The sequence below is a fragment of the Somniosus microcephalus genome, chromosome 1 (genome assembly GCF_052327205.1).
Source record: "Somniosus microcephalus isolate GS21.2 chromosome 1, FLI_Smic_1.0, whole genome shotgun sequence".
NCBI lineage: Eukaryota > Metazoa > Chordata > Chondrichthyes > Squaliformes > Somniosidae > Somniosus > Somniosus microcephalus.
Window position 1 is genome coordinate 32,497,221 of NC_140987.1, and position 15,669 is coordinate 32,512,889.

At 48.5% G+C, this 15,669-nt stretch overlaps 1 protein-coding gene across 2 annotated transcripts in view; it reads left to right on the forward strand.

Moving 5' to 3' along the window:
* galnt7 (UDP-N-acetyl-alpha-D-galactosamine: polypeptide N-acetylgalactosaminyltransferase 7) overlaps nt 1-15,669 on the forward strand; it is a 174,346-nt gene that overhangs the window by 135,188 nt on the left and 23,489 nt on the right. For both annotated transcript variants that reach the window (XM_085977628.1, XM_085977558.1), the window contains exons 3-5: nt 3,680-3,846; nt 7,274-7,404; nt 15,083-15,162. In XM_085977628.1, coding sequence (XP_085833754.1) covers nt 3,680-3,846; nt 7,274-7,404; nt 15,083-15,162 — 378 coding nt within the window. The remainder of the gene's footprint in view (nt 1-3,679; nt 3,847-7,273; nt 7,405-15,082; nt 15,163-15,669) is intronic.

Consider the following 15,669-nt stretch of genomic DNA (forward strand, 5'->3'; position numbering starts at 1 on the left):
GGACCTGAAACAGGCTGCGGACACCGCGCGGTCCCTGGAGATGGCCCAGAGAAACTTGGACGCCTACTCTTCAGCCCGTGCCGCCCACGCCGCCACGTGTGCGCCGAGGGCGCCGCCATCTTGGAAGGCGCCTTCCCCGCCCGGCAGCCCGACACCGGCGGGGCCCAGCTCTCCCCCCAGAAGCCCTACGACAGCCGCGACGCATCAAGGACCCAACTGCTACTTCTGCGGGCAGCCAAAGCACACCAGAAACCTGTGCCCGGCGAAAGGCACCACCTGCTTTAAGTGCGGTAAGAAGGGGCACTTCGGGAAGGTGTGCAGAGGGAACCCCGCCGGAAAACCAACCGCCGGAAAACCCGCCACCGCCGCGTGTGCGCCGTGGGAGCGGCCATCTTGGACGCCATCTTGCCCGACCTCGTGGGGTCCGCCATCTTATGAGCAGACAGCGTGGACGCCATCTTGTCTCGATCAGGGCCCAACAGTGGCATCGGTCACAGTGGACCAGACCAGGCCGCATCCGCTATCCAAATCAATGGTGGACATCGAGGTAAACGGGTGCCGGGTTAAATGCTTAATTGACAGTGGAAGCACGGAGAGTTTTATCCACCCTGAACTGGCACAACAACTCTCCCTAAAGGTGGTCCCTGCTCAGGGTACCATCTCTATGGCCGATAAAACCCAGACATCGACCATTCTGGGTTACTGCACGGTACAATTGTGCGTTAACGGAACTGTGTATGATCATTTTAAAGTATTAATCATGAAGAATCTATGTGCGAGCGTGATCTTGGGTTTGGATTTCCAGTGCAACCACCAAAGCATCACGCTCAAGTACGGTGGGTCCCAGCCGCCCCTCACAGTGTGCAGTCTGGCTACCCTGAAGGTAAAGCCGCCTTCGCTATTCGCGAACCTTACCCCTAACTGCCGGCCAATAGCGACCAAAAGCAGGAGGTACAGCTGGGAGGACAGGCGGTTTATCGCGACCGAGGTAGACAGGCTCCTGAAAGAGCGCATTATTGAACACAGCAACAGCCCGTGGCGCGCCCAAGTGGTAGTGGTAAGGGGTAGCGAGAAGAAACGGATGGTGATCGACTATAGTCAAACGATCAACAGGTACACCCTACTAGACGCCTACCCGCTACCCCGCATATCAGAAATGGTGAACCAAATCGCCCAATACCGGGTGTTCTCCACCATCGACCTCAAGTCAGCGTACCACCAGCTCCCTATCAGACCAGAGGACCGCCCGTACACCGCCTTCGAGGCGAACGGACGCCTCTACCAATTCCTCAGAGTCCCCTTTGGGGTGACGAACGGGGTCTCGGTCTTTCAGAGGGAGATGGATCGCATGGTCGATGACCACCACTTGCAGGCAACCTTCCCCTACCTCGACAACGTCACCATCTGCGGCCACAACCAGCAGGATCACGACTCGAACCTCGAGAGGTTCCTGAAAACCGCACAAAAACTCAACCTCACCTATAACGAGGACAAGTGCGTTTTCAACACCACGCGCCTCTGCATACTGGGCAGCGTGGTGGAGAATGGGGAAATCGGACCAGACCCCGACCGATTGCGCCCCCTACGGGAGCTGCCCCTGCCCAACACTCCCAAAGCCCTGAAAAGGTGCCTGGGGTTATTTTCTTACTATTCCCAATGGGTCCCCAACTACTCCGACAAAGCCCGCCCCCTCTTGAAAGCATCCTCTTTTCCGCTCTCTGCTGAGGCCCACGCCGCCTTCAAAAGCATTAAGCAGGATATTGAGCGGGCCACGCTACAGGCAGTGGACGAGAACACTCCATTTCAAGTGGAAAGTGATGCGTCCGACTTTGCCTTGGCGGCCACCCTCAACCAGGCAGGGCGGCCCGTAGCTTTCTTCTCGAGGACCCTCCAAGGGCCCGAGATCAGACACTCCTCCGTGGAAAAGGAGGCCCAAGCCATCGTGGAGGCAGTGCGCCACTGGCGCCACTACCTAGCCGGCAAACGCTTCACCCTACTTACCGACCAGCGGTCGGTAGCGTTTATGTTCAACAATAAACAGAGGGGGAAGATTAAAAATGATAAGATTCTTAGGTGGCGGATCGAGCTCTCCACTTTCGAGTACGACATCATTTACCGGCCAGGGGCCCTTAACGAATCCCCTGACGCCCTCTCACGAGGGATGTGTGCCAGCGCCACCGAGGATCGGCTACAGACCCTCCACAACGACCTCTGCCACCCAGGGGTCACGCGGCTGTTCCACTTCATAAAGTCCCGTAACTTACCCTACTCGATTGAGGAAGTTCGGTCTCTGACCAGGAACTGCCGCACTTGCGCTGAGTGCAAGCCTCGGTTCTACCGCCCAGATAGAGCCCACTTAATCAAAGCTACACGGCCCTTCGAGCGGCTCAGCTTAGATTTCAAGGGCCCCCTCCCGTCCGTCGACCGCAATGTTTACTTCCTGAACATTGTGGACGAATACTCCCGTTTCCCATTCGCCTTCCCCTGCCCAGACATGACCAGCGCCACGGTCATTAAATGCCTCAAAAGCCTGTTCTGCCTGTTCGGTATGCCGAGCTATATCCACACGGATAGGGGGGCGTCCTTCATGAGTGAAGAGCTACGCCAGTACATGCTGTCCAAGGGGATCGCCACGAGCCGTACCACCAGCTGCAACCCCCGGGGTAACGGCCAGGTGGAGCGAGAGAACGGGACAGTGTGGAAAGCAGTCACTCTAGCTCTAAGGACCAAGGGCCTCCCTATCTCCCGCTGGCAGGAAGTCCTCTCGGATGTGCTCCATTCGATACGGTCGCTATTGTGTACGGCCACTAATGCCACGCCTCATGAACGAATGTTTGTCTTTCCTCGGAAATCCACCTCAGGCGTATCCATGCCGTCATGGCTCTCCACCCCAGGTCCGGTACTCGTGCGAAGGCATGTGAGGGGCCACAAGACGGACCCTCTCGTGGAGCCAGTACACCTACTCCACGCCAACCCCCAATACGCATATGTCCGGCACGCCGACGGAAGGGAGGACACCGTGTCCATAAAAGACGTCGCCCCAGCCGGCATCGACAACAACCACGGCAATAGCAGCGACGACGATCACAGCAACCCTTACCCACCCACTATTCTTTCATCACCCCCGGAAGAACATCGACCAACGGCACCCCCACCAACTACCCCTTCAACAACCCCGGCGGCACCCCCGGCAGAGACCCAGGAGGCTACCGGGGACACCCAGCCGACACCCGCGGCACCACAACAGCCACGTCGGTCGCAGAGGACTATCAAACCCCCGAACAGACTAAATCTATAGAAAGGGTGAATGTGATGAAATATATTCCATTCATCACTGCCTGTTTTCTGTGTCTTGTAACTGCCTGCTTTCTGTGTCTTTTCCCTTCCCCCAGTCCTCATGTATTATGTATTGGAATGTGCTGGAACTGGTTGTGTGCAGGGCTCCGCCCATACCTGGCTCCTTTGTAATCTAACTTCAGTCGGGCATCAGCCTCCTGAAGGTAGACATCTCTCTATTTTACGTGTTATGTTCTGAGTTAATAAAAGCCTTACTTTTGTTCTGCTAACTTCGAGTCTCGGAATAATTGAGGCACATCAAGTTTGTGTATTGTGCTCTCAGTAACTGATGCTGCAAACTCTGTAAAGTACAGGTACCTGACTTCTATTTTGTTCTTGCCAGGTGCAAGTATTGGAATTATGATGACCGTCTGCTCACGGCCAGTGTTATCATTGTCTTCCATAATGAAGGATGGTCAACCCTTATGAGGACTATCCACAGTGTGATCAAGAGGACACCCAAAAAGTACCTTGCAGAAATAGTTATGATTGATGACTACAGTAACAAAGGTAAGAATTTGCATGCCAACCATTGGCACCCCCTCCCTAAACCTCTCCGCCTCTCTCTCCTCCTTTAAGATACTCCTTAAAACCTACTTCTTTAACCAAGCTTTTGGTCACCTGTCCTAATATCTCCTTATGTGGCTCGGTGTCAAATTTTGTCTGGTAACGCTCCTGTGCAGCACCTTGGGACGCTTTACTGCGTTAAAGGTGCTATATAAATGCAGGCTGTAGTTGTTTAAATGCTGTTTTTCCCCTAGCAGGGTTTAGCGGTACAATATATAATACTTTACAGTATAATACATATAATGTACCAAATTCTGCAGTGCTTTGTTTTCCTCTTTATGCCTGTTTCCGCCCCGCCCCCCGCCACTTCCCTCCTTCCATGCACTTTCCCCCTCCCGCCCAGGAATTTATGCCGTCCAGTTAACGCTTTTAATAAAATTATTAGTCTTTTAGGAACCCACAAGGGGGCATCCTTTCCCAAGCTTGTAATTGCATTGAGCCTGCTTTTTTTATCATGATGGAATCTGTGGTGATTGTGTGCAAGGAATGCAGCGTTAAACTCCTGACCCTGAGCGACTCCATTTGGATCCCAGGTTTTAAGTTTGGCGATTTCGGCGGAAACTAAATCCAAACCCTGACGCACTTTCGTAGTCATCTTACGGATTCTTATGCTGTCAGCTCACCGAAGTGGTGCAATGCAAAAATAACATACAAGAATTTGTTGCTAAATGTAATTCGATAAAAAGCATCCTCTTTCATTTTTACTGCTATAAAAGAAGTATAAAGCCTAGGGTTTTAAGGTTTAACATGCCTTCACAACTATCAAAATAGGAAAAGAGAATCTGTACAATATTAGGGAAGGGAAGCATGATTAGTGTACCTTCCTTCCAAAGGACCAAAACCAGTTGTCATAGAGTCCTTAAATTGATCATTGTGAAAAGTTTCCTCCTTGTAGCTTAATGGAGTTGCGTAGTGCATTTCCCGAAGGGTTTTTGCATACTGTTTGTCTAGTATGGGTGTTTTAATCAGCTGATATTCTCATTCCCTTGGAAGTAGAATTGAATATAGCCGACTGAGAATTAGAAAAAAAACAGCTGGTATGTGGTACTGGGTATCACTATATGTATGTCATTTGTATTAGCCTACATTGTTCATTATACTACACATTGTACTTCATTGGCTGTGAAGCGCTTTGGGACATCCTGAGGTTGTGAAAGGCGCTATATAAATGCAAGTTCTACTACTACTATTACTGGCAACCAAGGGATATGGGGATAGTTTGGGAAGGTGGAGTTGTGGTAGAAGATCAGCCATGATCTTATTGAATGGCGGAGTCGGCTCGAAGGGCCGAATGGCCTACTCCTGCTCCTATTTCTTATGTTCTTATTACTACTACCACTACCAGATTCACTGTAGCCATGTTAATTTCTCCCGGATAACTGGCTGCTTTTGTACATTAAAATTAATATTGAAGTCATTAATAAATTGTGTTATATTCTTGACCAACAGTTAGAATCCAAGTTGACCCTTTAGCGACTTGGACAGATAAGTGGCAAATAACATTCACACCATACGAGTGTCGAGCAATGACCATCTCCAACAAGAGAGAGCGCAACCACCTCCATATGGCATTCAGTGGCATTACCTTCACTGAGCCCCACACCAGCAACATCCTGGGGGGTTACCATTGACAAGAAACTGAGGCGGACTGACCACATAAATGCTGTGGCTAGAGCAGGTCAAAGGCTGGGAATTCTGCAGCGAGTGGCTCACGTCCTGACTCACCAGGCTCTCTACCCACCTACAAGGCACAAGTCAGGAATGTGATGGAATATTCTCCACTTTCCTGAATGGGTGCAGCTCCAACAATAGTCAAGAAACTTGACATTTTCCAGGACAAAGCAGTCCGCTTGATTGGCACCCCATGCACTGGCTTAAATATCCACTCCCACCACCATCGGCGCACCATTGCTGCAGTGTGCACTATCTACAGGGTGCACTGCAGCAACTCGTCAAGGCTTCATCGGTAAGACTTCCCAAACCCTCGACCTCCACCAACTAGAAGAACAAGGGCAGAAGGCGCACGGGAACACCACCCCCTGGAAGCTCCTCTCCAAGTCACACACCATCCTGACTTGGACATATATTTCCGTTCATTCATCGTCGCTGGGTCTAAATCCTGGAACTCCTAATCTAACAGCACTGTGGGAGTACCTTCACCACACGGACTGTAGCGGTTCAATGCGAAGGCCCATCACCACCTTCTCGAGGGCAATAAGGATGAGCAATAAATGCCGGCCTTGGCAGCGACACCCACATCCCGAGAATGAATTTTTTTAAAGTCAGGCTCTACCCTGAGCTGAACTTCCTCACCATCCCTGTTGAGTTATTAAGACCAGCCTGCTTTCTTCCACCTCTGCAAAACTACCCACCTCTGCCCTGCTGCCCCTCCTCCACTGTTGACAAAACACTTATCCATGCTTTCATCATCTAAAATCTCAACTTTTCTCATGTTTTTTAGGCCAGGTTCCTTCCTCAACCCTCCATAAATTACAAATCATTCAAAACGTGCAGCCTGTATCCTCAAAATCCTTCTTCCCCATCGCCCCTGTCCTGTCTAAGCTTCACTGGTTCCTTGTGTCTCAGTGATTCAACGGCAAGGCCCTCATCCTCTATCAAATCCCTCCATAGCCTTGCTCTATAATGAGTTACAGATGGTCTTCTGTTCCCTCCGCTCCACCGTTGGTAGCCATTTTTTCAGCCATGAAACTCCTGTTCTCTGGAACTCCCTCCCTAGATCCTTCTGTGTTGCCACCACCCACCCTCTTGCTTCCAGAAAACTCAAAACCCTTCTCTTTGCCTCTCCCAATCCTCTTTATTTTTCCTCCTGCTTGGCATTCGCTGTCTTCCTTACTCAATGTAAAGCACTTTGAAATGTGGGAAGCAGTATATAAATGTTTATCGTGGTTTGCTTCCCCATGGTGATCCCATCCTTCCATTCAGAAGCTTTAACTGTTCTTGCCTTAAACTGGCCAAAAGGCAAGCAATTTTTTTTTTTTTAAGCGCCACGCATATATTGAAGCATCCACAGATTTTTTTTTATTTTTTTAATCTTTCTTCCAAATCTTTTCCGACAATTTCAATATGGTCAGAATAGAAGGCGGATAAATCACTCAGCGAGAGGCTGGTGGCAGATGATCCTTGTTTTGCCCCTACAGGTTCAGTACTTGAAGGTATTGGCATGTTTCCACATTTAGTCCATTTTTAAAAAATGATTCAGCTCCTGCATATGTTTGAGGTAGAAAAATCTTGAACGCTCTGTGTTCATTGGGATTTGTCTTAAACTATGACTTTTGCAGTTGAGAATCTCCCTGGCTCCAAGCAATTTAACAATTTTGATGATTTGCTCTCTTTGTTGTCTCGTCTCCAGCACATTTAAAAGAGAGGTTGGAGGAATATTTGAAACAATGGAATGGGTTAGTCAAGGTGCATCGAAACGAAAGAAGAGAAGGATTAATTCAAGCAAGAAGTATTGGTGCTTATAAGGCGACCCTTGGACAGGTAGAGTAAAATCTGGATTCTTATTCATTCAAAGTCTATGTGCTAATAGGGCTTCCTGTCATATCACTTAAGTGACATTGTTTGAGGAATTCTCGAATTCATGGTACATGCCTTCATTTCGGTAAAGTGATCTTTCCCTTTCTCTGTTTTCTTTTAGTATAAGGCTTTGTGATAAGCATCTTTGGTTCTTTCACTGGAGGAGGTAGTATTTCAACAGTACAATTGTAATGCACGTAATTCAAAAAGGAAACACCAAGCCACACCAAAACAGTTGAGCAAGTATGTGAAACTTTAAGCTCCTTTCAAAGAAGGGGGGAAGCCTGCGCCTATTGATGGATAAACATCTTGCTCATTTGTTCAACCTCCACATACAAAATCGGGCAGAAATTCACAGTGGGATTCTGAAAAGCCGAATATTGAGACTGTCGCACCACTATTGGTGGCCGTTCCGTCAACCGTCTGGAATTCCTTCCCTGAACTTCTCCACCTCTCTCGCTTCCTTTAACATGCTCCTTAAAACTTGCCTCTTTCCTAATGTCTCCTTCTTTGGTTCGGTGTCAATTTTTATCTGATTACGCTTGTGTGAAGCACCTTGGGATGTTTTACTACGTTAAAGGCGCTGTATAAATGCAAGTTGTTGTTGTCTTGTACTGTCAAAGCACTTGTTATTCCTGAGATGTCGGATTTAAGACGGGGCTTTGTGAAAGCGTTCAGGCATCGCCACTTGCAGAACTCTGCTTGTATTTGGAAGCAAATTGTTTCCAGTAGTTGAGTGGTCAAGAACAAGGAACTATAGATACAGGATTAATATAAGAGATTTAGAACAGAGGGCAGGAGAACCTTCTTTACATAGGCGTTTGAAATTCGAGCAAACAAAGCACTGGGGTTCACTTCTAGAGGGATAGAATTGAAAAGCAGAGAAGTTATGTTGAAGTTGTACAGAAACATTGGTTAGACCACACTTGAATACTGATCACAGTTCTGGTCTCCATATTATAAAAAGGGTACAGAGGCACTGGAGAAGATGCAGAAAAAGATTTACAAGGATGATACCAGAACTGAGAGGTTATACCTATCAGGAAAGATTGATCAGGGTGCGGCTCTTTACTCTAGAAAAGAGTAGGCTGAGGGGAGCCAATGTCCCAGACTTCTCCATCACCTTCCTTAGGTATGTCCTGTCCCACCGGCAGGACAGACCCACTAGGGATGGCGGCACAGTGGTATACAGTCGGGAAGGAGTAGCCCTGGGAGTCATCAACATTGACTCTGGACCCCATGAAGTCTCATAGCTTTGGGTCAAGCATGGGCAAGGAAACCTCCTGCTGATTACCACCTACCGCCCTCCCTCAGCTAATGAATCAGTACTCCTCCATGTGGAACACCACTTGGAAGAAGCACTGAGAGTAGCAAGGGCACAGAATGTACTCTGGGTGGGGGACTTCAATGTCCATCACTAAGAGTGGCTCGGTAGCACCACTACTGACCAAGCTGGCCGAGTCCTGAAGGACATAACTGCCAGTCTGGGCCTGCGACAGTTAGTGAGAGAACCAACACAAGGGAAAAACCTACTTGACCTCGTCCTCACCAATCTACCTGTCGTAGATGCATCTGTCCATGACAGTATTGGTAGCAGTGACCACCGCACAGTCCTTGTGGAGACGAAGTCCTGTCTTCACACTGAGGGCAACCTCCATCGTGTTGTGTGGCACTACCACTGTGCTAAATGGGATAGATTCAGAACAGATCTAGTAGCTCAAAACTGGGCATCCATGAGGCGCTGTGGGCCATCAGCACCAGCAGAATTGTATTCCACCACAACCTCATGGCCTGGCATATCCCTCACTCTACCATTACCACCAAGACAGGGGACCAACCCTGGTTCAATAAGGAGTGTAGAAGAGCATGCCAGGAGCATCACCAGGCGTACCTAAAAATGAGGTGCCAACCTGGAGAAGCTGCAGCGCAGGACTACATGCATGCTAAAAAGCGGAAGCAGCATGCTCTAGACAGGGCTAAGCGATCCCACAATCAACAGATCAGATCAAAGCTCTGCAGTCCTGCCAAATCCAGTCGTGAATGGTGGTGGACTATTAAACAACTAATGGGAGGAGGAGGCTCCATGAATATCCCCATCCTCAATGATGGTGGGGCCCAGCACGTGAGTGCAAAAGACAACCATCTTCAGTCAGAAGTGCCAAGTGGATGATCCATATCGGCCTACTCCCGAGGTCCCGACCATCACAGAAGCCAGTCTTTAGCAAATTCGATTCACTCCACGTGATATCAAGAAACGGCTGAGCGCACTGGATACAGCAGAGGCTATGGGCCCCGACAACATCCCGGCTATCGTGCTGAAGACTTGTGCTCCAGAACTAGCCGCGCCTCTAGCCAAGCTGTTCCAGTACAGCTACAACACTGGCATCTATCCAACAATGTGGAAAACTGCCCAGGTATGTCCTCTCCATAAAAAGCAGGACAAATCCAATCCGGCCAATTGCCGCCCCATCAGTCTACTCTGAATCATCAGCAAAGTAATGGAAGGTGTCATCGACAGTGCTATCAAGCGGCACTCACTCACCAATAACCCGATCACTGATGCCCAGTTTGGGTTCCGCCAAGACCACTTGGCTCCCGACCTCATTACAGCCTTGGTCCAAACATGGACAAAGGAGCTGAATTCCAGAGGTGAGGTGAGAGTGACTGCCCTTGACATCAAGGCAGCATTTGACCGAGTGTGGCATCAAGGAGCCCTAGTAAAACTGAAGTCAATGGGAATCGGTAAAAACGCTCCACTGGCTGAAGTCATACCTAGCACAAAGGAAGATGGTTGTGGTGATTGAAGGTCAATCATCACAGCCCCAAGACATCGCTGCAGGAGTTCCTCAGGGCAATGTCCTAGGCCCAACCATCTTCAGCTGCTTCATCAATGACCTTTCTCCAAAATAAGGTCAGAAATGGGGATGTTCGCTGATGACTGCACAGTGTTCAGCACCATTCACAACTCATCAGATAATGAAGCAGTCCATGCCCGCATGCAACAAGACCTGGACGACGTTCAGGCTTGGGCTGATAACTGGCAGGTGACATTCGCGCCACAGAAGTGCCAGGCAATGACTATCTCCAACAAGCGAGAGTCTAACCACCTCCCCATGACATTCAACAGCATTACCATCACCGAATCCCCCGCCATCAACATTCTGGGGATCACCATTGACCAGAAACTTAACTGGACCAGCCACATAAATACTGTGGCAACAAGAGCAGGTCAGAGGCTAGGTATTCTGCGGCAAGTGTCTCACCTCCTGACTCCCCAAAGCCTTTCCACCATCTACAAGGCACAGGTAAGGAGTGTGATGGAATACTCTCCACTTGCCTGGATGAGTGCAGCTGCAACAACACTCAAGAAGCTCAACACCATCCAGGACAAAGCAGCCTGTTTGATTAGCACCCATCCACCACCTTAAACATTCACTCCCTCCACCACTGGCGTACCGTGGCTGCAGTGTGTACCATCTACAAGATGCCCTGGAGCAACTCGCCAAGGCTTCTTCGGCAGCACCTCCCAAACCCGCGACCTCTTCCACCTAGAAGGACAAGGGCAGCAGGCGCATGGGAACACCACCACCTCCAAGTTCCCCTCCAAGTCACACACCATCCTGACTTAGAAGTATATCACCAATCCTTCATCATTGCTGGGTCAAAATCCTGGGAGCACCTTCATCACATAGACTGCAGCGGTTCAGAAGGCGGCCCACCACCACCTTCTCATGGGCAACTAGGGATGGGCAATAAATGCTGGCCTTGCCAGCGACAGCCAGATCCAATAAGCGAATAATATTCAAGAAGGAGTTAGATATATTTCTTAAGGCTAAAGGGATTAAGGGATATGGGGAGAAAGCAGGGACAGGGTACTGAATTTGGATGATCAGCTGTGATCTCATTAAATGGCGGAACAGGCTCGAGAGGCCGAATGGCCTACTCCTGCTCCTATCTTCTATGTTTCTATGTAAAAAAAAAATAGAGGTCTTTAAAATTGAGAACGGGTTTTTTGATAGGGTAGATGTAGAGAAATTGTTTCCTCTTGTGTAAGAGATATTTAGTTCTTTTGGCCCGGCTTAAATTGACGACAAGATCACTGATTTATGACAAGTCAGAAAAGTTTATTAAACATACAAATATATATGTATATCTTAACAAAACTAGGCAGCAATTAACAAGTTCAAACAGGCTTTACTTCCCATATATAACTTTGGACGGCGGACCACGCTGATTCAACTTGGGTGCGTTGTGACGATTCCCTGTTCTTTCCAGCTCCCTGTTCCCTGCTTCTCTTTTCTCCGCTGTGTCTGTCCAGCACTCGGCTGGCTTCTTTTGTTCAGTCCTTGGAGCAAGGGTTCCTTGTACACAATCCTGTTGAACCCAGTGATTGGTTCCCAAGCTGCGTGATCACCCTTCGATTGGTTCTCCTTGTTCCAGCACCGGCCTCGTCCAACAAAATTCCTTCCAGCGGGAATTTCAACGGCAAGCTCACCTCCTTTGTTCAAACCGTGCTGTCTCCAGCACGAATTCCTTCTGCAGTCAAAGGTCACACACAGTTCACAAGTTCATATTAGAGAGCCCGCCTATACTCGAGAGCCCATCTATCCTCATACATACATTCCTAAACATTAATTCATCAGCAAGTTTCTACACATAAACATTAATTCATTAATAAATTCCTACACAAATGTATTAATTCCTAACCACACTCTCACACTTGTGGAGGAGTCCAGAATTAGGGGGGCCATAAATATAAGACATTCACTAATAAATCCAATAGGGAATTCAGGAGAAACTTCTTTACCCAGAGAGTGGTTAGAATGTGGAACTTGCTACCACAAGGAGCAGTTGAGGTGAAAAGCTTAGATACATTTAAGGGGAAGCTAGATAAACACACGAGGGGGAAAGGAATAGAAGGATATGTTGATGGGGCTAGATGAAGAAGGGTGGGAGGAGGCTCGTGTGGAGCACAAACACTGGCATATGGACCAGTTGGGCTGAACGGCCTGTTTCTGTGCTGTAAATACTGTGTAATGCTATGTAATTCAGGATTAGATTGGATAGGTGTACGAAGGAAAAGGGGTAGAAGTGATATGGGAGCAGGGTGGGTAAATGTGATTAGAGCTGTTTGTTCAAGTGAAGGGTACACGCAGGCACGGACTGGCTGGGCTGAATGGCCCGTTTCCATGTTGTAACTTCCGTGTACGTCCAGGTATTATATAACACTTTAATGTGCTCTTTTTTTTTTACTTCACAGTTTGTTTACATTAAGTGTATGACCGCCAAAAAATAGTGCATTGCCTGAAAGTGTCTGGCCTAGAAATACGAGAACGATAAAAACCTGCCGGTGCCACCATGGGCCGGAGTTAACTGCCGTCGAAATTAATGGCGCCGGCAGTACTGGGATTTTGGCGCTGGTTGCCAATTAATGTTAGCCCAGCGCTAAACTTACCGTGCTAGGCCGTTTTTGTGGCGGTAGTCCCAGCAGGAGGACCAATGTAGCGTGGCCGTAGATTCATTGCAGCAAGAACAACCTTCTCTTAAAGCAAGGCTGTCATTTTAGAAAGTATTGCTTTTCCCTTAAAGGGGAACTGCCTTCTAAAAGGGAAAAAATAAAAATCATGTAAAAATAGGCAGTTTTTAGCCCTTACAGCTCAACTGCCTTCTGAAAAAAAAATAACGTTAAAAAGAATTCCCAAATGGGAGTCTTCAGCTCTTAAAGCTGAATTACCTTCCACACCTAAAAAAAAAATGGGAAAAGTGCTTCAGCACTAACACAAATGGCTCAGTAAGCCAGGGAAGGAACACCCAGCTTTGTGCAGGGGGTCAACACTGCAAGACAGGCCCTCTACCCACAGGGGCCAGGAGACCCTCCAGAAAGAAGGATGTGGGACCAGATCACCGAGGCCGTCACTGCCAGCAGTGTCACCCCCACGACCTGGCTCCAGTGCCCAAAGAAGCTTCATGACCTCAGACCAGTGGTCAAGGTCAGCGAATGCATCTTCAAAAGCCGTCTCCTACCAGCTGCACACCACTAGCTTCACAATTCTCAAAGCACAACTCCCTCATCCCCCGCCCCCTCGTGCCAATGACTCACCTACCAACAATCTCTACCAAACACGAGGCACACCTCCCATTCCTAGCTTCACCTCACCCCCTTGGAGGAGACGATGCTGGCCATTCTTGGCAGGGGGCATAGCTGAGCCCTTGGCCAGTGGCGAGGCTGAAAGGATACAAGATGCTGCTAACCTCATACGTTATCCTCTCCTTTTCGCATGCACCTCTTGCTTTCCCGCTCTCCCCTCACCACAACTCCACCCTTGTGCCTTCCTCATTTCACGCAGCCAAGAAATGCAGCCGGCCTGGCCAGTGGGTTACCAAGAAGTGGGAGGGGAGAGTGAAGAAGAAGAAGAAGAAACACTGTCACTCGATTTCATGCTCCCAGCCAGTAGCTCCTCAAGGTCGACCAGCAAAGCCATTTCCAGTTTCCCCCACTGAAAGTCAGCAGCCTTCCACCAGCCATGCTGCAGGCACTGGGGTAGCACTGCGTGACGTCAGTAGGATAGGCAAAGGCACACACAAAAGTCATTAAGTGAATGCATACGGGTGATTAGTTGATTTCTTGATGTCATATTGGATGGAGAGATGTATAAAGTTGAATTAGAAAGTTTGCTTTGTGGTGGCTTTTATTCCCAAGAGGATGCTGTGATGGTCAGTAACAGAAGGAAGGTAAGGCGTGGGACGAATGTTGAAAGGGGAATTGGGATTGTGGCCACTGGTACCACAGGAGGATGATTCCATCCCGGATATCCCGGCCAAAAAGGGGCTGTCTGGGTTGTATCCTCCCTTCTCCGTCTTCCTCTTCTTCCCTCTGCGAGCAGTTACTGGAAATCTGAAATAAAAGCAGAAAATGCTGGAAATTCTCAACTGGTCAGGCAGCATCTCGACCTGAGAGGTGAACTATGTTGCACTCTCCACGGATGCTGCCTGACCACCTGAGTGTTTCCAGTATTTTCTGTCTTCTCGGAGGCCTTCCTTTACCATTCGAGGCATTGCAAGCGTTCAGCAGCACTCCGTGCACACTTACCGTGTATTGCACCAAGCCACTAATTCAATAAAATATTTTTTTAAATCAAGTCCAAAAGCTTAAATGCAAAATTACCTGAAAGATGTATGTGTCCCTTTAAAAAGTGCTGAGCGCACCTCTGTCAGTCTGCTGCACGCTTGCTTTTCAGAGCGAGCTTAGGACCCAGTGGTAACCTCAGCGCAAAGGTTCAAGTTCGCAGCCGTTGCACGCAGACTGACGTCACGCTCTCCATATTTGCATCTCTAGGGCCAGCGCTGCTATCCTCACCAAAATGGCGGTCGCCGAGTCCCGAGCCAGAGAAGGGCGTTAGAGCGGCGGCCGCCATTTTCTTCCAGGATTGCAGTGCAGAGGGCGGTAAGTAGCCCAATTTTTGAGCTTCTATTTCTCTCTTTGTAACTAGTCTTTTATTATGATTGTGTTTAAAAGGGGATGGGCCTGAATAGCCTTTGGTCATTCTTCTCCTTTTTGTGTTCTCAGGTGACTATCTCTAGGATCTGTCAATACTCAGTTACGGTATTGATTAAATAAAACATTTGTCCCTTACATTTTTAGGTGCTGATATATCTTGATGCTCATTGTGAAGTTGGGCCTAACTGGTATGCACCGCTTGTAGCCCCCATTGCTGCGGACAGGTAAGGCAAGCTGTTTTATTTCAAAACTGGTTGAGGAAGGGCTAGGAGACGGGCTCAGTTACTAGAAGATCATGCCACTACTTTTAGCGGCTTTAACTAATTTGGGGATTGTAATTTTACTCGAATGGGATAATACAAGTTTCCCTTCATCTCCTGCCCCAGCTCCACCCCAGAGCAGCACAACAGTGTTGGAGTGGGTGGTTTATTTGTTTCTTGCTCGGGTACGTGAGCTCCACCACAGCTGTAGTGCCAAAAGCATCCTAGCACTTAGTGTGACATTTGTAAATCTTTTATTTTGCCAAGCAGCCCAGGATCACAAACAGTAGAGCATGCGCCCTCCCCAAGCAAAGTAGTCAGAAGTGCAAGTACCAGGAACTGATTATGAATCTGTGTGCTGCTGTTGGGCATAAATTTAATTGTAGATGTGGAGAAAAAACAATGAGATCAATGAAAACTTTGACCTTTTTTTAACTTCGGGTCCCCTTTGTCACATTGTGTGAGTAACTT